Raw genomic sequence first — 23206 nt, 5'->3', positions numbered from 1 at the left:
CACCCTAAGGCTCGGGAAGGTCCTATAGGAATCCATTTTGGGTTTCCTCATGTCGGTTTCATCCTTCTAAGTGTTAGAAGTCGATACCGCACACGCGAAACTCCAAAAGAGGACGGAAATAGGTTGAACTAAAACGAGGCGGGCACCACTTCTAAGGTTCTAAGATAGTCGCAGGAAGACCCCTAAGGCTAGATCCTAACTCCTACGGGAATACTAGACCTCACGAAAATTGAGGTCAACACCTGCTGGCTTCTCCTAACATTGCTCCCATAGGTTTTTGAAATATTCATTTGTTTCATATAGATTCTTTATGACCTCGAAGCCCACAAGTCGAGTATGCATGGATCTTATCAATAGGTGTTGACTACTCGGTGGATCTGCTACACGGTTTTGGCTTCTCGTTTTGTGTTTTAGAACAAACTAAAAAGATGCTAGAAATTCCATCCAGGTGATGTGTTGTCCCTTTAGTTTGCTCTGGCTGTTGAGGAATTTTAGGTCCTCGTGATTTGTAAATAGTGTAAACTCGTTTGTCAACAGGTAATTACTCCAGTGTTACAGAGCTCTCATGATGGCATTGAATTCCTTGTCATAGGTTGAGTATTTTCTCCTGGTCTAATTCAAATTTTTAGTGAAGAAAGCGATGGGTTGTGCTCCTTGGCTTAGTACTGCTCCAATCCCCATGCCGAATGCACCACATTCTACCTCAAAATGTTGGTTGAAGTCAGGTAGTGTTAGCATGAGTGTCCGAGTCACCTTTTCTTTTAGTGTGTCGAAATTTTTGTGGGCCCCTTTTAGAAGTTCCGTCATAGGGGAGGTGATACTGCTGAAGTTTCTAATAAATCTTCGATAGAAGGATGCCAACCCCAAGAATTGCCTCAGCCCGATGAATAATTGTGGTACGACCCAGCTGATAATGACCTCTATTTTTACGGGATCCATCTGAATGCATGCACTAGCCACGATGTAACCCAGAAAACATACTTGGCTTTGTCATGAAGTGACATTTTTTGGGAGGGCATAAAGTTGCTTGGCTCGCAATACCTCGAATACTGCCTTCAGGTGATGCAACTGATCTTCCTTTGACCGGCTGTATACTAGATTGTCGTCAAAATAGACAACTACAAACTTTCCCATGTGAGGTCAGAATACCCGATTCATTAATCTTATGAAAGTGCTAAGTGCGTTTGACAGACAGAAAGGCCTAAGGTCCACTCGTAAAGTCCGTCACTCGGCTTGAAGGCGGCCTTCCATTCGTCCTTTAGCTTCATCTGTATTTGGTGATATTCGCTGCGCAAGTCTTATCTTGGAGAAGTAGTGGCTCCATGTAGCTGGTTCAAGAGATCATCCAAGCGGGGTATGAAAAATCGATACTTAATGATAATCTTGTTGATGACTCGGTTGTCGATGCACATTCACGACAATCCATCCTTTTTGGGCACTATCAGACCCTTGCAATTTGGTTCTGCACTTACCATTGTAGTTCTTCATACTCTGCAGGCCTTAATCTATGGGCTGGTTGGTTTGGCAATATGGATCCTGATATAAGGTTGATGGCATGCTGAATGTCTCTTAGTGGTGGTATTCCCTTTGGTATGTTGTCGGTCATATCATCCAGAAAGTCCTGTACGAATGGTTGCAATATTGTTGGCACTTCTCTTTTTTCTTCGTTTCCTTCAAGACGGACAAATGATAGTATTACAGGGGCATCTCTGACCAATTGCAGGAAAGTGGTACGAGGAACTAATGCTGTCTCTGTATTGCTCCCGCCTTTGGTATTCTTAGCAGGTAGTAAAACTATATGTTTTACATCCTTCTTGAAATAATAAGTATTTTTGAACCCGTCGTGTTGAGTTTTGTGATCAAATAGTCAAGGTCTACCTAATAGAATGTGGCAGGCGTCCATAGGAACCACGTCGCACTATACCTGTTCGTGGAGTTGGTCTCTGATGGAGAAGTCGCTAGGCACTGCTGATCTACATGTCTCGTTTCCCGTCTTCAGCCATGTAAGGGAATATGACTTGGATGTTTCTGTGCTTTCAATCCTAACTTTTTTACCATTTGCGTGGATGCCACTTTCTCGCAGCTTCCACTGTGGATGATCAGGCTGCAGACCTTCCTCTTGACGGTGCACTTGGTGCGAAAATGTTATGCCTTAGCTAGGATTGGTCTCGCACGGGTTCATACTTTAGTATTCGTCGAATGACTAGTGCTTCTCCTTTGTCTCCGTGGAGCTGGAGCTCTTCTTTTGGCCTCTCCTTTGATTCCTCATCAACTTCCTCGACGACGCCTTGATCTGCGAGGGTGACGACGCGGTTTGTTGGGCAGCTGGAGGCAAGGTGACCGCAACCGTGTTACCAGAAATAACTTGGCTGGCATTGTATTGGAGGAACTATGTTTTTCTGGCTTTTTCTTGCTCTGGTTTGCTCTATTAGTCCCTTGTCCAATTCTTTTATTTCTTCTCGAGGTACCCTTGTCTGCTGTAGCAGTTGCAGGTGACTGCTTAGTTGAAGGTAGTGGTATGAATGATGAATGTTACCTGCTTTGCTTCTGCTGTCTCTCCAACCTTAGATCTAGTCTGGACATCCCCCAATGTCTGGTATGGCTGTAGCTGTACCACATTGCTAATGGTGGGTTTTAGGTCTCCTAGATATCTGGCGATCATGTGCTCTTCTAGCTTTGTCAGCTCACACTTTAGCTGTAGGTGGTCAAGCTGGGCTGTGAACTCTCCAACTGATATCTCTTTGCTGCAAATTGTTAAGTTTTAGAAATATATCCTGACGATATTGTGGTGGGAGGTTTTTTTTCATTGCCTTTTTTATTTTCTTTCACTTAGTTATTTTTTCATTTCTTCCCTCTGCTTTTGTAGATTCTGCCACCATAAGGAGGCATTTTTCTTTAGTTTAATTGCAACTAGCTTGACTCGCATGTCCTCTGGTACGTCTTCCTATTCGAAGATTCGTTCGACTGTTTGCAGCTAGTCGACAAACTCATTGGGGTCCATGCTTCCCTCGAACTCAGGGAGGTCTATCTTGATGCCAAAGTCTTTCTGGCCTTCATAGGGGGCCTCCTCTCTTGGCCTCCATTGATATTGGATACCAAACCGACACGGATGATATTCTTCGTTGTTGTGATCGTTCATGTGGAACATATTAAGATTCTCGTCTCTATCCTCTCTACGACTCTCTCGATCACGGTCGAAGGTAATCTCTTTCTGGTTACAGTCATCTAACTCAACTAGTCTCTGTTGTAGACTATGAATTTCACTTTGGAGTGTCTTATATATCTCTTAGCGGTGGCATGGTTAGAGTTGGGAATTGAATGAAAAAAAGCTGATGGAGGTGGATTGGGCAGGGGCGTGGCATGGTTAGAAATGGGAATTGAAAGAAAAAAAAGTTGATAAAGGTGAATTGGGCAGGGGCAGAGGCTGGGAAACCCTAGGATAGGATTAAGGTTGAGCTGAATCTGATACCAAATGATATCGAAACTTGTTGGGATGTGGCGTAATACAAACACTTTTTTTTAATATAAAAATACTAGTACAACGCGACTCAACAAAAGGAAAATACGATAATAGATGAATCCCTAACTAGAACTATAGGAAGAGATTCGAAGACGGTAACGGCGTCGACGGGGTGATCGGTCATTTGGTAGGTATGGGGATTGTATGTGGTTGGTTGTAGGTGGATTGGAAGTGAAATCGTGGAGGAAGTAAGGGTGTTGGTAGAGTGGTGGAATGTGGGGTTGATAGGTGGCTAGTGGAGTGGTAGGGAAAAGGGATTGGTGAGAAGTAACAAAGGAGTATGAAATTTACAACACCATCTCAGAGCAGGATACAACCAAAGAACTATCTGTCATCCGTTACAGTCCTAACAAGTGGGAAGAGACTCCACACAGGAAATTTGAAGGCAACTCTAGTAGCATTGCCTCCGACACACTCGGAGGACAACTATTTATAGCCTCCAATTTCTACACAAAGGAAGGAGAGTGGGGAGGTAAGAAGAATTAAAAAAAAGTCTTTTCCAGAAGAAGACAAGTGTGGAAGGTGCGTGAAGCAGCCTTGGATTGCAAGGATTCGTGATTAGCCCCCCGATCCCACACCGATCCCACATGTGGGATCGCGATTCTTCTCCCCGTAGTCCCGCGATCTCGTGCCGCACTTCCGCGAAGCTTCGTAGGATCGGGATCGAAGCGCCCCATTGTTATGAGGCGCGTCTAGCACCTGCGTCAAATGATGGTTGTAGATGGAAGGTTGCGGCGGTAGGTGTAGTCGAAGATAATAACTATCTTAAAATGAGATACGGTCGGAGCACCACTCATCTTTGGATATAACTCTAGAAGGGAAGGCTTGGAGACTTGACGGAATTGCCCGAGAAACACAACATATATTTTATGATAGATAACTAGGGGAGGACCCCACTCCTATTGGGCTGCAATCCTAGCCCTAAGCGCTTGTTGGCCCCTCTATTTCCCATATGAACTGGTCCAAAGCAGTAGTCTTTCCCGCTTCCTGTCGCAATTGGTCACAGAGAGTCATGCTGCCCATAGGTTGCGAGAGAGGACAAGGAGTGCTAAGAGAGAGTACAAAGGAGGGAGAGCTAGTCAGATCAACAACAAAATGAGTATGCTAAGGAAACTAATGAGAAATAGTGTGGGTTGCAGGGGAAAAGTTAGTGAAAGCGTCGTTGGATTATTTGCAGGCAAGAGCAATGTCGGAGTTTCATGTGCAGGCACGTTGGATTGAGCACTCGGCTCTTAATACATTGTAATTGGCCGTTCTGGTTGTGAAAGAAGTGCGACTATTTTTTTCATATATTTTTTTTCTCAGTTGTTTTATATAGTACATAATGCCAAACTTAAGTGAAAATATTAGTGATCAGGTATAATGTAGTCGGAGGGTTTTTTTTTTGTCTGGAGATTATGTGTGTTATATAAAGAATGACTGGTCCCTGAAAGAGATAGTGGTGTAAATAAGACAGTATGCAACAAAATCCATGTTAGAGAAGGGATAAATAAGATCCTTTAATAGCGGTATTGATAGAGAGCATCCACAAAGGTATTAAGGAAGAGTGCAAGCGAGGAGTATCAACCAAGACTTATATATGGAGGATGGATAGAGCTCATCGACTGAGAGGTTGATATGTAGTTAGGAATAGGATCAATGGCACTTGTGCAGTCATTGCTGGAGATTATGGGTAGATTGTAGGGGATAAACAAAGCTTGCATGAAGGAGGGGGGAGGATAATTGCCTCGATGTCAACAAAATTGCATACAGGTTGGTTAATGATGATAATATGTTGCATGGCATTGATGAGTATGTGTATAAACAAGATTTTAGACCATGCCTTTGAAATTATGTTAGAAGGGACAAAATTGGAAATGGATATATTTTTATTCAAATTTTTTCATTGCTTAGGTATATTTGTGCCTATATTAGAGGCAAGATAAGAGAACTGTAAAGATAGAGATGTGGATCTCAATGTGGAAAATGCCAATAGAGGCAGATGGGTCATAGCCATAAGATAGTATGAAAACAAGCCAATGGAGATCACAAATTTGAGAAGTGTGACATTGATGAGTATGCATATAAAGAAGATTCTAGACCATGGCTTTGAAATTGTGTTAGAAGGGAAAAAATTGGAAATGGATATATATTTATTTAAATTTCTTTATAGCATTGGTATATATGTGCTTATATTAGAGGCAAGAGAAGAGAACTGTAAAGAAAAAAAAAAATACAATAGAGCTGAGTATTCTCAATAACTAGGAAATGTCATCAATAAAAATTTCAGATTTGTACTTATATAAATGGCAGCACATGCGCGCTCGAATCTGTCTTTAAACTCTCACTGTTCCACTAGATGCAGTAATCTTGTATTCACAGCTTTATCTGATATTTCCTTCCATAATTTCTTAATTTTGCAGTGTTCTAACGGCCATACACTATGTTCTGGATGCAAGCCTAGAGTGCATAACCGTTGCCCAACTTGCAGGCATGAGCTTGGCAATATTAGATGCCTTGCTCTGGAGAAAGTGGCGGCTTCTCTTGAACTCCCCTGCAAATACCAAAATTATGGCTGTATGGGTATATATCCCTATTATTGCAAGATGAAACATGAATCACAATGTCCGTTTAGGCCATATAATTGCCCTTATGCGGGATCTGAATGTACCGTTGTTGGTGACATTCCTTTCTTGGTTGGCCATCTTAAAGATGATCACAAAGTTGACATGCATAATGGAAGTACATTTAACCACAGATATGTCAAATCAAATCCACAGGAGGTTGAGAATGCAACTTGGATGCTAACGGTACTTCTCTAATCCTAAATATTCTTGTGATACTTAATTTTGTTTCTATTGACAATTCGACATGTGATTCAATGAACCTTTATGATTTCCATAGAGAAGTCTTGTCTCTTTTTTTCAGTTTAATCATTACTTAAACGGATTTAGAAACATTATAATGGCTAATATATTGGTAAGGCAATAATGTCAAGTTCAATCTCAACTTTCTTAGTTTTAGTTAAGCATTCACCATAGCACACAATTAAGGTAATGAAACTTGTCATTTTGTGTTTTTGCTAAATTTATGATTTCCATGAGATTATTAACTCAAAATTTAGGCACTAATATATTGATTAGAAGCAGAAAGTCTTTACAACTAATTTCTTTCATTTATCAAGCTTAATGATACTAGTATGAAAGTCTATTTGTCAATCATCTGCATCGATATTGATTTAGTTCTCTTTCACAATTTCTATTTTCTAGTTTGTTTTTAGTAAAACATGCCAATGTTGATGATTCCTTTGAGAACATATTCTGTTATGTAAAATTTATGTTGGTTTAGTTTAGTTCCTATTATGGGTTTGGTCCAATTGTTAGCTTCTTGTTTCAGCACATATTTGACTCTTGGCTGTTGCTATTATTTGCCGTTTTTATGAGATTTTTATTTTCTCTTTTGTTTCCTCTGTTTCTATTGTGGATCCTTTTTATCCTCTGTTTCCCATTGTATTTGGGTTTGATACATATTACTGTAACTTGAACCATTAACTTGGGGAGACTTCTTTGTTTCCTTGTGATCCACGTGTTGTTCCTCTGCCCCCCTTTGGAATCTACGATTGATCGGAGGTGTGTTTCACATGCTCTGTTGTTGCTGCTTGTTGCTGTTTTTTGTTGCTTTACGTTTTTTGTTCCTCTCTTTAATTTTTAACTGCCCTTATTATAGCTGGAGTTGAATTCTTTGTCATGTCCAAACAATGACCGCCTGGTTTTCTGTTCTTCATGACTTTCCTTTGACAACTAGATAGTGATTTCTATGCTTCCTTCTACTCATGGTTCCTACACATAACGAGAGCATGGAATTAGTCGGAAATGAATTGCTTGAAGTTGGAGACTTATTTTTAATGTTTAGAATAGATTCTGAAAATTTTTAAAACGATTTATTATTGGTCTAATTGTGATTATAATTAGACTCCTAGGCATGAAAATTTCATTTGATGTTAAATACAATCCCATGAAAATGGTGATCCACCGGTGCACATCATGCGAATTGGGCATGAATTATTAAGACCGCCGCTGAAATATGTCCTCCGCTCAAAAAATGTACTGTGCCGATGCATCCGAAATGCCGAAAATATCTAGAGAAGACACTTATAGTGTATAAGTGTCAGGTCTTTGCATGCTAGTCGATGTCTCGCATATGAGATGCCCAAAATTCAAGAAATTGCTCGGAACAAGGAAATGTGGGAGAAAATAAATCAGTGAACAAATAATTTATTTCAATATATATAAATTTTAATAGTTTATCAAAATTAATAATATTATTGTTAAAAATAAAAAAGGTGGTATCCCACCTCTACCCATATCTCTCATTGCTCGAGGCCTGCTGGTGCTCTTTGCGCTCCTTATTTTGCTTCTCCCCAGGTCGTCTTTGTCCTCATTTGCTGGTGCCCTCGCAGTTCGCTCCCTTGCACATGAAGCACACTCCTCTCCAGTGTCACACACCAAGCTCAGTTCAGGCTCCTCTTGTGCTTCCCTTCGCACAGCTCCCACAGCTGCTACTACCTGCGACCACTGGGCCAGCCACTCCCTTCTTTTCTGCTTCCAAATTCCCGATCCAGCCTTGTTTTCCTGTACTGATATCATGTGAGCCCAACCTGCCACCCTCATTTACTCGCAAAAGCCTCTTTCGCCTTTGTCAACAGGATGCAGCTACATAGTTGCACTCCAATGCCTGTCATGCACCTACCTGGACGGCACAAAACTGCACTGTACCCAACTAGCTTGATAGCTCCCATTTTTTTCCGGCTTATGCAGCTCTCTCGACACTTTACTGCAAACCCCAACTTTCCTCTATTTTGCACAATGGCAATGCTTCTCAACTCTGGAGACCCAGTCCCGAGGTGGCTGCTCCTTTGCGAGCCCACTTAGTCCACCTTCGTCCATAAGGGCATTCACAATCACAGACGAAATCAGTTGAATTCATTCATTGTAATCAGCATTCAGCTGCTTATTGATTTTTTTTTTTTCATTTTTATAGGTTTTCAGCTGTTTTGGGCAATATTTCTGCCTGCACTTTGAGGCATTTCAGCTGCAAATGGCCCCCGTCTACATCGCTTTCCTCCGTTTCATGGGGGATGACTCCGATGCAAAGAACTATAACTACAGCCTTGAGGTTGGGGCAAGTGGCAGGAAGATGATCTGGCAAGGTGTGCCGCGTAGCATAAGGGACAGTCATAAGAAGGTTCGTGACAGCTACGACGGCCTCATCATCCAAAGGAACATGGCATTGTTCTTCTCAGGCGGCGATAGGAAAGAATTGAAGCTCAGAGTTACTGGCAGAATATGGAAGGAACAGTAAGTTTTATCTCTGCTATAATATGGGTACTACCCTTAGTATAATTCATATAAATATTGTACTATTTGCTTAGGACACCAGCTGTTTCTGTCTCTCCAATCATGGTTTTTTCCTTCTCTTCTCTCTCTTTTTCTTTTCTTGTTTTTTTTTTTTTGGTGATTGTAGTCAGTGAAGACATTTTCAGGTATTGTGACGCATGAGTGGGAAGACAGATATGTTTGTATCAGTAATTTAATTCATGTGAGTTCGGTTTTTTTTTTTTTTTTTCTTATGTGTTGGAAGGATGACACAATTCAAGAGTGGTTTGAATTGAGTTGTTTATTATTATTTATTGTTTGTATAATATTTTGTCAATTCATCAAAGTTTGTGGGTGTGATTGAGGGTGATTTGAGCCAAAATAATATTTGATTATCAATATGAACAAGATAAAAATTATAGGGACCATAAGTGGTTTTCTTTTGATCTCGCATTTTTTGCAAGGCCAGTCTAATTTTGATTCTGTAATGCATATTTTTGTTAATAGTGAACAATCTTTATGTAGTCTTATTCAGTTGGAATAATTAGCTTATATAATACCCATTTTTATACTATGTTATTGATATATATTCTCCTTCCCTATGCATAAAATTGAAAATTTTCACTTCATCTATGTTTAATAGTTTTGAATAAGCTGCAATAATGAGAGATTTATAATTACAGGTTGGGGGATGGGGATGGCCTCATCTCCCCTAAATTTTAGTTAACTTCTATTTTCATTTTATGGTATGAAAGTTTCGTATAATCTCCACATTTCTGCTAGTTCCAATTCCAACTGCTATTTATTTCCCTTATTTATTACATGATGTAAAGAATATGGCTTTTTCAGTGTTTATCTTGACCCAAATCGAAGAATGTTTAGATCTATGGGTGTGCCCAACCTTAAACCTACATAACATTATTTTCTCCAAATAATCAAATAGCCGGCGAACCGTCTGGAACATTAATAGTTACTCAGATAAAAGCAATATAAACAAATAATAACCAGTTACTTAGCCCGAATGACAAACATCTTTATTTCTAACGGCGAAATATTACAATTTCATCTGATGCAATTATGTTAAAAATTCATATTTTTAACAATTTAGTACCTTTGAGTCATCCTGGTAAAATATGAATAGATTTTCATCCTTGAAAAAAAGTTAGTATTTATATAGACGGCAGAAAATGGCATTGAAATATCTTCAATCATTTTTAAACGATAGCAAATAACTCAATTCCACTTGAATGGTGGCAAGGAATCTGGATATTTCCAATCAAGTCTCAAATAAGAAACCATAGGAAAAATAATCACACAGAAAATGAAGCAGAATCACAAAACTAAGAATATGTACAGTAGATATAAATACAAACAGAATCCTCACTCCACTTGATCTTCAAATGTTCAAAAATATATATTTTTTAGATGTTTCAATCCATACAATCCCGCATTATTACTGTAGACCACCAAACATACTGAAAGTTTAGAACTTTCTAGAAGTTATTCATCAATGAAGTTGATGATGTTCAGGCATTAGTTTCAATACTACTAGTGCTCAACTCCTCACCGAGAAGAATCAGAGGTCTCTTTCGCTCCATTGGAATCCTTCGAAATCCAGTTTGATTCAAGAAAAGCATCAGAACTCAGAAAATCCCATTGGAACGACTGTTCGTCCAGCATGTCGGCGGTGGAAACCTGTTCAATAGCCTTTGTTGCCTCCAAACCTACATAAAAAACCGTATTTGCATGCTGAGACAAATGAATGATAAAAGAGTAAAAACATAAACCCCTCCTGACTATTTACACGGGCCCAAAGTTTATACGTGCCAAATTAGTCTCTAGACACCTTCAATATGAGCTGAAATGGTTCTCTCAAGGAAGTATTTTAGCCCGTATTAAAAGAGTATGAGGAATAAATTAACACTTCTATATACTTTGGTCTTGGGGACTAAAATGAACTCCGACAAAGAGTCAGTGCAACATTTTGACACTTTTTTCAATTGCAAACTAAGATTAACTAATGCTCACCTGAAGGAGCTTGAGGAGGAAATTCAGGGAAAGAATCGCTCAGGATTGGGACCGTGTTGTAGTTTCCATCATTGATGAGAGAAACAGCAGATTGGGAAAAGGGAGACCATTGATCACTATCTTCCCATTCTGCAGTGCAGTTAACTGTAGTGCTCTCCATCATATCGCTGAGAGTGATAGCAGAAGAACAGGAGCTTTTCTCAGATGACTGATTCTTCGCACAGTTCATCGTCTGCGACTCTAGAACCAATGCTTCTAACAGACCGCTGCTTCTCGGGGAAGCAGATTCAGGCAGGAATGTAACATTTTTTGGAGGAGATTGTACATGGATGTAATAAGGAGATGTACCTGAGCATGTCGTCCAGTTACTATAATTAGTTTCTGGACATTGGAGTGAAGGGAGCTCCAGCTTCACAGTCGGATGCTGCCTGGAAGCAGAGAAGTTGCCATCATGGCTGCCTGGTATGGAAGGACCGAACAATATCCGGTTCTGTTTATCAGGGTCAGGATCATAGGAATAATCAAATCCAAGGTTCCAATTCTTAGATTCATAATGCTCATTTGGGAGTTGTTTGAATGTGGGAACAAAACTGCGAAGGCTGCCGGGGTATCCAGGCAAGCTTGCTTCTGATTTTATATGACTCTGACCTTGATTCAAGAAGCTGCGGGTGTAAGGTCCAAGGCCCTGATGAAGCATGCTTGTAGAATGGATGGCTAATGAAGGAGTAGCATAAGATATTGGAACATTAGTAGTTTTGTAAGGATGGAATCCGAATTCTGGCATCACATAAATGGGAGCCTGCAAAACTCCACTATTATTTATGTCACCATGGCCGAACACAGTGGTACTCTGGTTCATTTGATTCTCCTTTGAAGCTCCTGAGTGCAAATTACTGAGTGGGTACAGTGGCAAACCAACTCGCTGCCTTCTCTTGGTTCGCGTGTTCCAGAAGTTTTTTATGGCATTATCAGTCCGCCCAGGTAACTGAGTTGGACATCATAACATATTGTATTATAGATATAAACCATGTGAATTTATATCCAGAACTATAAATGTTTTAAATTTCTATAAAATCACCTTCGATAATATGCACAAAGGATCTATATATTAACTATCACAAAGAAAAGTAAATAATTTTGTTTGAATTAGAACTACAACACTCTTACCCAAAAAAGTTAATGATTTAGTATAAAAAGAAAAATCATTCATGTTCCAAAATAGGGCTGCCAAAAAAGCTTATTGTTTGCGAAGAAGTGTTCAGCTCGCTAAGTAACTCATGTTTGATTCATTCATTAAGCAAACATGCTGAACAAAAACAAATTTTTTAGCTCGATTTATAAACAAGCCGAACACAAACAAACTTTTGTTCAATCATGCTTGGATCATGTTGGCTCGAATTAATTAAATAATAAATAAATAATATGTTAAAAATTAAAATAATATTATTTTTGTTATGATATCAAAGATTTGTTTTCTGCTAATGTAAAAAAAAAACATTTACGTATTATATATATAAATACAAAAGAATTGGGATATGTATATAAATGTTCCAAGGGGTATGTATGCAAATGCCCTAGAAATATTTCCTACATTTAAGTGTTACATATATAAAGACTTAAGAGTTGTGTGGTATGTATGCAAATGACCCTATAAAGTTTCCTGCACATAGGTGTTGGATATGTAAATACATAAAAAATAGGTGGTATGCATGTAAATGCCCCTAGATTTATCCTACGGTCCAGTTGCACTGCACTGCACCGCACCTAGCATTTACGAGTCAGATATGTAAATACATAAGAATTGGGTGGCATGTATGTAAATGTTCCTAGATTTTTCCCGCCTGACCCGCAATTCAAGTATTTAATACGATTCAGTTAGGCGGTGGAGACCTCTCCCCCGATCACGAATAGCGATCTCCAGTGAACCGACGCTCCAGCCTGCTGCGCCCGCTCCCACTCCCACCTCCTTTCACGAATCGGCGCCCGATAACACTCCCGATCGCGAAGAGTCGCGTCTCTTCTCCAGAAACAGCTCCCGCCTCCTCTATTTCGCGAAGCGAAGCATCCGTTCGCTTCCTTCTCTTCGTGATAAAAGGAGAGGCCCTCCTTTAGATCTGGTGGTTACAGAAAGTCATGGTGTTTCTTCTTTAGGTTTCCTCGGGACAGAGGAAGGAAAGTGCAAGAGGTAGTTCCTTGCGGTGAAGAAAGAAGAAGGAAGAAGAAGAAGATTATTCTCCCTAAATTTCTTCTTGGTGGCTTGTGACAGAAGAGAAATTAGGTATATTTCTCTTGTAAGTTTGTCTTCTTCGGTGTATCTCGGTATAAAGTTTCTTCGGTGTATCTCGGTGTAGAGAGAGAAGAACAGAGAGCAACGAAGAGTGAGAGATTCCTCTTGTAAGTCGAGGTGATCGACTGGTGTAAATTCCTTAAGTAGTAAAATCCTCTGCAACTCCGTGAAAGTAGGCAATTTGCCGAACCCTGTAAATCTGTGTTCTTTTATGGTGTGATTTTTTTCTCGTTTTATTTTTCCCTTCGTGGATCGTTCTCCTGTTTGATTTATATATATACCACATCAACTGGTATAGTTCATAACAGATTCTAAGACTCCTAGAAGATACTTGGGAAGCATATTTTGTGGAGAGATGTTTGTGGAATAGTAATATGTGGTGGCTGGTGTTTTGAAGAGATTGCGAGGATAAAGATGTCATTAAACAGTAGGATTGATGTTGTCGGTGGCTGTCCTAGCTGCAAACAACGTAAAAAAATCCAAATTGGCGAAATTCGGGCGACGAGGAGGTTCCACCACCTATTTCTAAGCTAGATATAGATACATTACTTGCAAAAGGAAAATGATACAACACTATGGCTGCAAACAATGGAGAAATCTCCGGATCGGTGACTTTCGGGTGGCAAGGAGGTTCCATCACCTGTCCCTAAACAAGATACATATACATCCCTCGCAACAAAAAGATGATACAACATTCTAGAGAGCAAAACTTAGAGAAAGTTTCTCACATTCATAAAATTAACAATATAAAAAATCCAAAACCCAAATACAACATATACAAAAATTATAACAGTAAATAACTTAATTGAAAATAAATAAAAAAAGAAGGAATAGGAAATAAACCAAAAAGGTGAAAATCCAACTAAATTGTGAACAACAGATATCTCGAGTTAAAATTGATCCTTGCAGTCTAGGGTGTTGGTGCGATCCCGCAGACACGAGATTCTGCGATCCTGCTAGACGCGAAATGCATAAAACGTTGCCACGTCATTTTCCAAGGTCAGAAAAAACTTTTCTTTTTTGAAAGGACCTAGTTCTCACTGTTTGTTGCTATTTCCCACAAAACACCTAAGAAAATTTCCAAAGCTTCAATTCACCACTCCTACATGGCCATCGATTCGTGGGTGCGCCGCTAAACTAAATTGAGATTTAGTACCCAACATACTCCATATGACCTTCTAGAAATAGGTTAAAAAATTTATTATCTTTGACATGTTGTACCTTCTTCAGTAGTGGCAACTCAAGATATAGACTATATGTTTGAAAATCTTGAAATTCTCTTATTTGAGGTTACCGTGTGTGTCGGTCTTGTTGATACTCTACTTAATGCCTACAGAAGAAGTAGTTCACGACACCACATCCTCAAACGCTTTATGAATGCCCATTACCTGAAACTCACTACTTTTAGGACAACTAATGTTAGTCTAGTTGAAGCTCTCTTATGGGCTCAGTTTGAATTACTGCCAATTCACCTTTGTTGGCTAGAAGCCGATAATCCTCTTCGGCTTCTTTAGCTTCTCCAGTGTCTCCAGAGTCACTGTCTATGTTTTCCATAGCTTCTTGCTCAGGGCACCTAAAGCACTGCCTTAGTGGGATGGATTTCGGAGTGCAAGAGGTATCCACCTTGTCTCTAATTTGAACTAAATTTTTCTTTAGCGGGGCAGGCTGGGATACTCTATTGTGTACTTCTGTTGCTTGATCATAAGGTTAAACTCTGCCTGTAAGATGTTGCGATCATCTGATGACATTACTGATTCTCCACCTTCAATGCTAGAGTTTGTACATTAAGTAGGGACTAATACAGCTATAACTACACCACATTTATAGTAGAAAACCTTAGTCCTCATTAGATTTATTGCCACTGTGTGCTATAGTTCCACCAACTCATATTTCAACATGAGTTGACCAAAGTCAGCTATGTAAGCCTCCACAGAAGTCTCTCTAGCACAGATTGTGGAGCTTTTATGAACATGTCTTATCCGTAACATGGGAGCAGGTGTTTGGGTTGTATTTCCCTTTATATTTTGGACTACATGGTGAACTTACCATTCTCTTCTTGCTGTCGAATACGCTTCAAGTTTTCCCACCACAATGAAGCATTTTTTCAAAGCTTGATGACTGTCAATTTAACTCTTGACCTAAGAAACATCCTTATACTAAAAAAATAGCTCTATTATTTGAAGCCACTCGATAAATTCATCTGGATTTATGCGACTGTCAACTCTGATAAATCCACTTATTACTCCAATATCATGCTATCTCCTCTGATATTCCATTGCAAATCATCGAGATAATGGTTATTCGTCAGTGGAAATTGTCTGATTGAAAGGATTAACTTCCTACTCTCGATCTAACGAGTCATTGTTGTTGCTATGGTTGAGATCAACGTATTGTCTCATTTTAAAAGTGGCAATCATCTGTTGTTGTTGGAGGATTTTCCTTCCATAATAAGTTCCTAATTACATCATTAAGGGTTTTCCTTGTCGGCATAGTGTCTCGTTTTCCAAACAAGTTTCCTATAGAAAAAAAAAAAGATAATTTATGGTTAGGGTTTTGGTGGTAGTCGTCAAGGTCAAAATTTAGTGGAGTTAGGAAGAATAGTTTTCAAAAAATTTGGGTATAGAGCTAGGAATTATGATAGGAATGTTTTGGGCAAGGAGCTTTTATTTGGATTTTAGGATTTGGGTCAGAAAAGATAAATGTATAAAAAAATAGGGTTCTCCTGGTTCTGGTACCAGATGATACCATTCTAAAGCTTCTAGAAGGCATTTGGGGAGTAAATTTTGAGGAGAAATAATTGTGGAATAGCGAGGGAAGGCTAATATGTGAGGAGTATGGTGTTTGGGGATTACGAGATAAAGATGTTGTTGGGCAGCGGCTGTGTCTGTCCAAACTACAAATAGCGGAAAGAACTCTGAATCAACGACATTTGAGGAGCAAGGAGGTTCCACCACTTGTCCCTAAGCAGAAAAAGATACATCACCTGCAATAGGCATATGATAAAATGTTCCAAATGCAAACAACCGAGAAAACTCCAAATGGACAATGTAGGGAGGCAAGGAGGTTACATCATCTATCCTTAAGCGAGATACAAATACACAACTTGCAAAAGGAAGACAACACAACACTATGGAGAGAAATATTCAGAAAAACATCTCTTATATTAAGAAAATCAACAAACTGAAAAGTCCAAAACATTAATACATATATAAAAGTCTCATAATAGAAAATAACCTAATTAAAAATAAATAAAAAGAAAATAATTGAGTAATAAAAAATGGAAATAAATAGAAAAAAAAACCTAGCTAAGTTGTGAATGACATATATCTCAGTAGAAATTGATTCCTACGATCGCTAGTGTTGTTGCGATCCCACAAACAAGTGAGATTTCACGATCCCGGATACAGAATGCAGAAAGGCACTCCTGCATCAATATTAGTCCCACATTGAGAATTGTCATATTAGAAATGCTTTTTAAAAGCAAAAACAAAGGTTACCGATTTGAAAAGCTTCGAAAGCTCATGGCAGGGAGGTGATACTGTTACTTTTTCAATATTTAGTTTTCTCAGTTTGATAATGATAGTTTGAGTGTTCAAGGCGAGGAATGCTCCGCTTGATAAATAAGCGAAATGAGGAGCTTCTCGATTAATCAAGCTCGAATTGGCTCAAATTTTAGCCAAATACAAGCTAATTCCAACAAATAAATTTGAATCAAACCGAATAGGAATATGTTATTTATGAGTTATTTTTAACATGAGCTCATTTTGAACAAAAAAAATCGAACGAGTAGAAAACGAACACGTTCTAGAATTGCTCAAGCTTGACTTGCTTTTAATATAGCATAAAGGTTTTGTAGAGTTATTAGTATGACATGCACAATATTAAAAAAACAATGCAAAACTATTAAAAAAACAATGCAAAACACCAAAAAAAAAAACATGAATAATTTATTCATAAGTCCATAAATAATATAATAGTTTAATTTAAAAGGGAGTTATTAATATTATATAAATAGAACATAAAATTGCATTTACCATACAAAAAATTTGACAACATATGATTTCCATGCCATACCTTTTTTAGAAGTTCGACCTAAATTAAATTTTTTTATTTCTTCTAGATGATGAATGAAGAAATCTAGCATACAATAACATGATTGTTCTACAAATTGAGCAGCATAAATAAACATGATCAAACATTCTCAAAGTAATAATATCTTAACATAATATTACTAGCAATCAACTAAATAAAATAAAGTAAAAATCAAATCTATAGAAATTGCAAGGAAATAATAACATAAATAACAATATAGGTATACGAAGCAAAAGCCCAAAATAATCTTCCAACTATCAACAAGTAACCAATTTAGTCTAAGGGTTTTAAAGTGTTTCATTTTTGTCCGACGCTATTAAAAATTGATCCAGATTAATCCCAAAGTTAAATTTCATAGTTAAAAACAATACCACTCGTTAACTTTGAAAGTATTTTATGAATAAGAAATTGAAGTGAAAATTTATTTTAGTATTACTCTATCCTCATATTTAATAAATTATTTAAATTCATGAATAAAGGTAAATCATTATATTCCATGAAGTAAAAAAATAAAATCAATATAGACTCAAAGCAGAAAGAATTTATTACTAAAAAAAAATAAATTTCATTTAAAATTCTTATTCCTAAAATACCTTCAAAGTTAATGGTCGATGTTAAATTTAACCATAAAATTCAACTTAGGCACTAATTTGGACTAATTTTAAATACTCTGGGATTAAAATTGTGCATTTTAAAACTCCGGAATTCAATTGATCACTTATTGATAGAATAAAAGAGTCATTTGAACTTTCCTTTAAGAATGTGGAAGTATTGTTCGACGACATTAAGAGCATTCACAACTCATAAATCGAGAGATAAAATTTCTGGATTGAGTGAAGATAACATGTAATGATGATTGAAACAACGACTACAACTTCTAGATCAATAAATGACTTGAGTTTTGGACGTCAACCTCTCCAATGATGATGATTGCAATTTGGGCAATGATGAATACAACCTTTGGATTAATTGTGGTAAACGTTGCTCTTGAAGATAGTGATTGCTGATATCGGAGTTCAACCAAACAAAAATAGGAAAAACAAATTTTATTATTGAAATAAATAGAAACAACCATACGCACAGAAATAACAAATAACATCGAACACGACACACAACTAGGGCAAACCTAGGGTGGTGGTGGTTGTTCAGGGCTTGGAATGGTGGTAAGATAGGGAGGTGGACAGAGGGCCGGGTACAACAAGGAAACATCAGATACTCACAGTCCTGGATGGCAGGTAGACGGGTTGGTAGCACAGAAAACAGTGATTAGAGGGGTTTTGGTCAACGACAACCAAGCGGGAAGGTTGGAATAGCAATGGAAGCAAAGATGAAGGGCTGGAATAGCATCGATAGAGAAGGTAGAGGGCTGGAGCAACAACGACAGTGAAAGTGGAGAGCTGGACAACAGGGGCAACGAAGATACTGACTGAACAGTGCGAAAATTACAGGAAAACAACCACTTTAGGTTGTTTTGTGCAGCTGCAACAAGTATGGGTGATGGGAGCGACGTGGGAAGGATGAGAAGGGTAGGAGAAAGAATAATCATCATCGGGAGCGAGATGTCGCCGGAGCACTAGTCCACGCTTAGATACAACTCTAGAAGGGGAAACCAGAGATGCTGGCGACTGTCCCGAACAAAGGTACCAAAAAAACTCCCACCTAAACACGACAAAAGCAAATGAATGACACTAGGGCCCTCAGAGTTCTATTTTGAACTGCCAAAGACACCCACGTAGTTTCCTAGGATTGGGCTAGGCTTCCATTAAAAATTGTCTCATATTTCAGTTCAGCCACGTTGAAGCTGTTGGAACTACTGTACTTTCCCAGTAAGTCAATCATGCAGGTGTTGTCATTATAAAACATATCTTGATAGATTAAATATCCATCCTCTTTTGGCACAACTTGAGTTGGAACCCAATTAAATTTATAAATTGCCTCTTTCACTCCTCGTACCTGGTTGGGCTCGTCTGATAAACAACTTCGTTAGGAGTAAATAATTTTGGAATGAAATCTGTGACATGCTGATTCACTTTCAGTTACAACCACCCCATACTAAACTGTCGGTCATGATGTTTGGCATTTCCTTCCATAAGGGATGTCCCTTTTAGGGTATCAACTCATCAGGTTCACTATCTTCTAGAACAACCAATGCTAATCTTTAGGAGTCTTCTCTGCACTTAGTTTGAATCACTAGTGTCTCTTTTAGTCAATTGCATGTTGAGATTCCTCTCTTAAGTATTCATCTTCTCATTTATCACTTTGTACATTTCTTCAACTGCTCCTTGCTCCGTGAAATAGATCATACTCTTGTTTGTGCAAACTGATGCATCGTGTCCAAAACCGTGGCACTTGATGCGCTTTCTAGCTGGGACAAATTTGTTAATGCTAGTTGGCTCCACCTATTCTCTATTTTGAACTACTTTCTCCTCTGGCGGGGTTGACATTGATGCTCCATTAGGTGTATTGCTGCTTAATCTTTGGGTTGAGCTTTGCTGGCAGATGTGACGGTCACCCAGTAATGCGGTCTCAAGAACATGGTCTATCTGTAATAAACTAGTAGATATTTGCACTGCATCTCTCATTTCATCTTTGACCAGATAGTAATTTTACATTTTCATTCCCGCTGACATAGGTGCTTCAAATATTTTCACCGCAGTAACACACTCTTCTTTAAGTTGATGGCAGTTAACTATATCATTCTCTTTGGTTGGACGTCTTGGTACTCAAAGACAAATTCCACTGTCTGGAACCACTCCACAAACTTATCAGGATCCATGTGGTTGTCAAAATATGACAAGTTACCATGCACTCCAAAATTCTGGCTTCTTTGATAATTCATGCCAAATTTTCGGGGTATTAATTCTTCACTGAAAAATTGCTCTTATGTGGAAAGGATTCACGTCATCCTTTTGATCTGACGAATCACTATTGTGGCTACGGGTGATCCTTTCAGATTTTTTTTCTCGGAGGCAACAAGTCTCTGTTGCAGTTCGAGAATTTTTCACTGCATATTTTTCATAAAAAGTTCTTAGATATCTCTTTGCAGGTTTCTCATGAGTGACATTGTGTCATTTCCTCCCAATCAAATTTTCTAAAATTGTCTTCTCGGTGGTGTGGTTATGTTTAGGTTTGGGGAAGTGGAAGAGTGCGTATAGGGCTGACGTTTGGGTTTTTGTGTGAAGGTTGGGTTAGGTACAGGTAAATTTGGGCAACCTTAGGATAAAACTAGGATTATGTTAATGTTGCTACCAAGTAACATCAAACTTTAACCAAATAACAATAGGAAAAACAATATTATTATTGGAATCAATAGGAAATTACAACCATATAAACTAAAATAGGAAATAACAATAAATACGGCACACAACTAGGATGAATCTAGGTTTGTAGTGTTGGTTGTTAGGGGCTTGGAAAGATGGTGGTAAGGTAGGGAAGTGAAGCATAGGGGTGTGGACACAACAGGAAAATAGCAAGTAATTGCTGTCCTGTAAGACAGTGCGGAGGTAAGTGGGCTGGCAGCATGGAAAATAGCGGTTAGAGGGGTTTCTGGGTTGGCGACAATCAAACAGGAAAGTTGGAATGGCGATGACAACAAATATGGAGGGTTGGAAAAATAACGACAACAAAGTGGAGTGTTGGAACAAATACAATGAAGGTGGAGTGCTAGACAACCACTACAGAAAATTGTGTTGGAAATTTTTGTAAGGTGTTGCAGCATGATTGTAAGATGTGAACCATCTGCATATAAGTCAGACCTAACGTTGCGTGGTTTTGCTGCAAAATCCGAATAACTGCGGTCAAAGTGTTTTCAAGCTTCACCAGCTGAGGGATGAGTCATTATATTAGTATTAACAGATCTGGTATTATGTCATATCATGTGGGGAACTGTACACAGAGAAACAAACAGTCGTTGGAGCAATGGAATGAGAGGAAAATAAAAGAGACATTTGTAAAGAATATTCTTTTGGTTTTTACTGTTTTTCCCCTTAGTTCGAACCTATGAGCACAGCAAATTTTTTAATTTGTCTCTTGCGCATTCTCCCTGTAATATAGCATATAGTCGTTGACGTAGTAATCTATCTTTTCAGATAGTAGTTCCAACTCCGCCACTAACTTTTTAGTTCTGTACAAATCTCCTGGAACTACATTACCAAGAGAGTGTCTCCTTTAATAATGCTGCTACCTGATTAAAGTATTCCTTGGGAATGTTAAAATCAAATTTGATACTCAGCATTCTCAAGGCGATCGTTAACTTTGTGTGCGAAGTTGCATCCTTCCCACAGTGGTTATTGGGCAGCATTTAATAGTTCATAGAAATTGTTAAGCTTCACTATTCAGTTCTTGGTCATCATCAGACACTCTCAACAAAATGAGCCCCGGTTACATCATCAATGATTTGCTTGTATATGCCAAAATAGTGAACAGTTGGTGAGGCATAACTTGATGAGGCTTCCACATGATCGTATTGAACATATGGTTCAAATTCATAATCTGAAGTCAAATACCAATAATCGGGTTTAAATCCCTTACAATATAGTTCCAACTTCACTTCGTCATGTGTCAGGTATGCTTGATTCTTGTGCTTCGCACAACGACATCAGAAGCTAAATTTTGAGAAGCAAACGAAGAACAACAATGCCACATGCACGAACTCTTCAACATCAGCAATAAACTCGTCAGTTAATATTTTTCTTCCAGGATATAATATATTATACATCCATGATCTAATGCTTCAAATATTTATCTGTTATAGCTTAGCGCACTTACACATTACACATCCCACTTGAAACCTTAGGCCACCTACACATCATACCTGAAATTCATAGCTCACGAATCCAGAGAATCACCTAATTCCCATTAATACTTAAACTAACCCATCAACCCACCATTACAATATTAAATTACTACACCATTATCTTACCCTTAACCAAACAAAATTCAACACTAACACGCTTAAAAATTACATAATTTTAATATATATTTTATGTTCATTTTTAATGATATTTCACTTTAAAGGAATGTATTTTGCATGTTTTTGGTTCCAAGTATAAGAGATGAAGTATTGAAGAAAATGAAGTAAAAATATTGTAATTTAGAGTCAAATCGAGCAATCACGAAAATTCTGATACGGCGTATTTTTATATATTTTTCTATGTCTAATCTCCTTTACATTTATTACATGTTTTTGAATGAATTACATTTTAAACAAAGTTTATTTTCATATTTATCTTATAAGTATAATACTTGAAGCAGTTTGGAGTTGAAACAGGGCGAAACGGAAGTGCTGCCAACATGGTGGCCCTTAGGCGCCAGTCTCGCCCAAAAAGTGGCGCCTATGCACCATAAACAGTTTAGGGGCGATTTAGGGCCCAAAAAGTCCTGGAAGATTTCAGGCATTTACGTACGCCCCAAAAAGTTATGTAATGAATCTAGACATTTGGAAAGACACCTTTTGACATTTCACATCTTTTGGAATAAAGAGATGTTTCTTGGAGTGAAGATGTGCGTCTCTTGGAATGAAGATGTGTTTTTTGGAATGAGGAGGAGTTTGGTTTCTTTTTAAAAAGGGGGGCTGACATCTTTAATAAGGGTGAGTATTAAGAAGAGTTTAAGGGGGAGATAGAGGAGAGTTTGACATTTGGCATGCCCTTCAAAGGGGTGTGTGTGAAGAGACGTAGATTTCTATCTTTTCTGGAGAAATGTTGAGAGATATGTGTAAGAAATTGTATAAGCATTGCATGGATCAGCTCTATGGCGCTGAATGTTGGACTTTAAAAGAGAAGCATAATAATAAGTTAAGTGTTGCCGAGATGAGAATGATTAGGTGGATGAGTGGCTTTACACTTAGAGACAAAATGCGGAATGAGTGATAGGGTTTGTAGCTCCGGTGACGAACAAGATTAGAGAGAGTAGTCTTAGATAGTT

The 23206-nt window shown here is 38.3% G+C and overlaps 2 protein-coding genes across 3 annotated transcripts in view; one reads left to right on the top strand and one right to left on the bottom strand.

The window, feature by feature from the left end:
* LOC110018248 (E3 ubiquitin-protein ligase SINAT5-like) overlaps nt 1-8959 on the top strand; it is a 37880-nt gene extending 28921 nt beyond the window's left edge. The window contains exons 4-5 of the mRNA XM_020715512.1: nt 5923-6309; nt 8540-8959. Of these exons, the coding sequence (XP_020571171.1) occupies nt 5923-6309; nt 8540-8860 (708 nt within the window). The 3' untranslated portion in view covers nt 8861-8959. The remainder of the gene's footprint in view (nt 1-5922; nt 6310-8539) is intronic.
* A 1246-nt stretch (nt 8960-10205) lies between these two features.
* Nucleotides 10206-23206, bottom strand: part of LOC110018181 (transcription factor GAMYB-like) — a 37410-nt gene continuing 24409 nt past the window's right edge. For both annotated transcript variants that reach the window (XM_020715410.1, XM_020715408.1), the window contains exons 3-4: nt 10903-11887; nt 10206-10598 (exon numbers count right to left, since the gene is read on the bottom strand). In XM_020715410.1, the coding sequence (XP_020571069.1) occupies nt 10438-10598; nt 10903-11887 (1146 nt within the window). In that variant the 3' untranslated portion in view covers nt 10206-10437. The remainder of the gene's footprint in view (nt 10599-10902; nt 11888-23206) is intronic.

The sequence above is a fragment of the Phalaenopsis equestris genome, unplaced genomic scaffold (genome assembly GCF_001263595.1).
Source record: "Phalaenopsis equestris unplaced genomic scaffold, ASM126359v1 Scaffold000006, whole genome shotgun sequence".
Taxonomy (NCBI): domain Eukaryota; kingdom Viridiplantae; phylum Streptophyta; class Magnoliopsida; order Asparagales; family Orchidaceae; genus Phalaenopsis; species Phalaenopsis equestris.
This window is presented reverse-complemented; position numbering and strand designations above follow the sequence as displayed.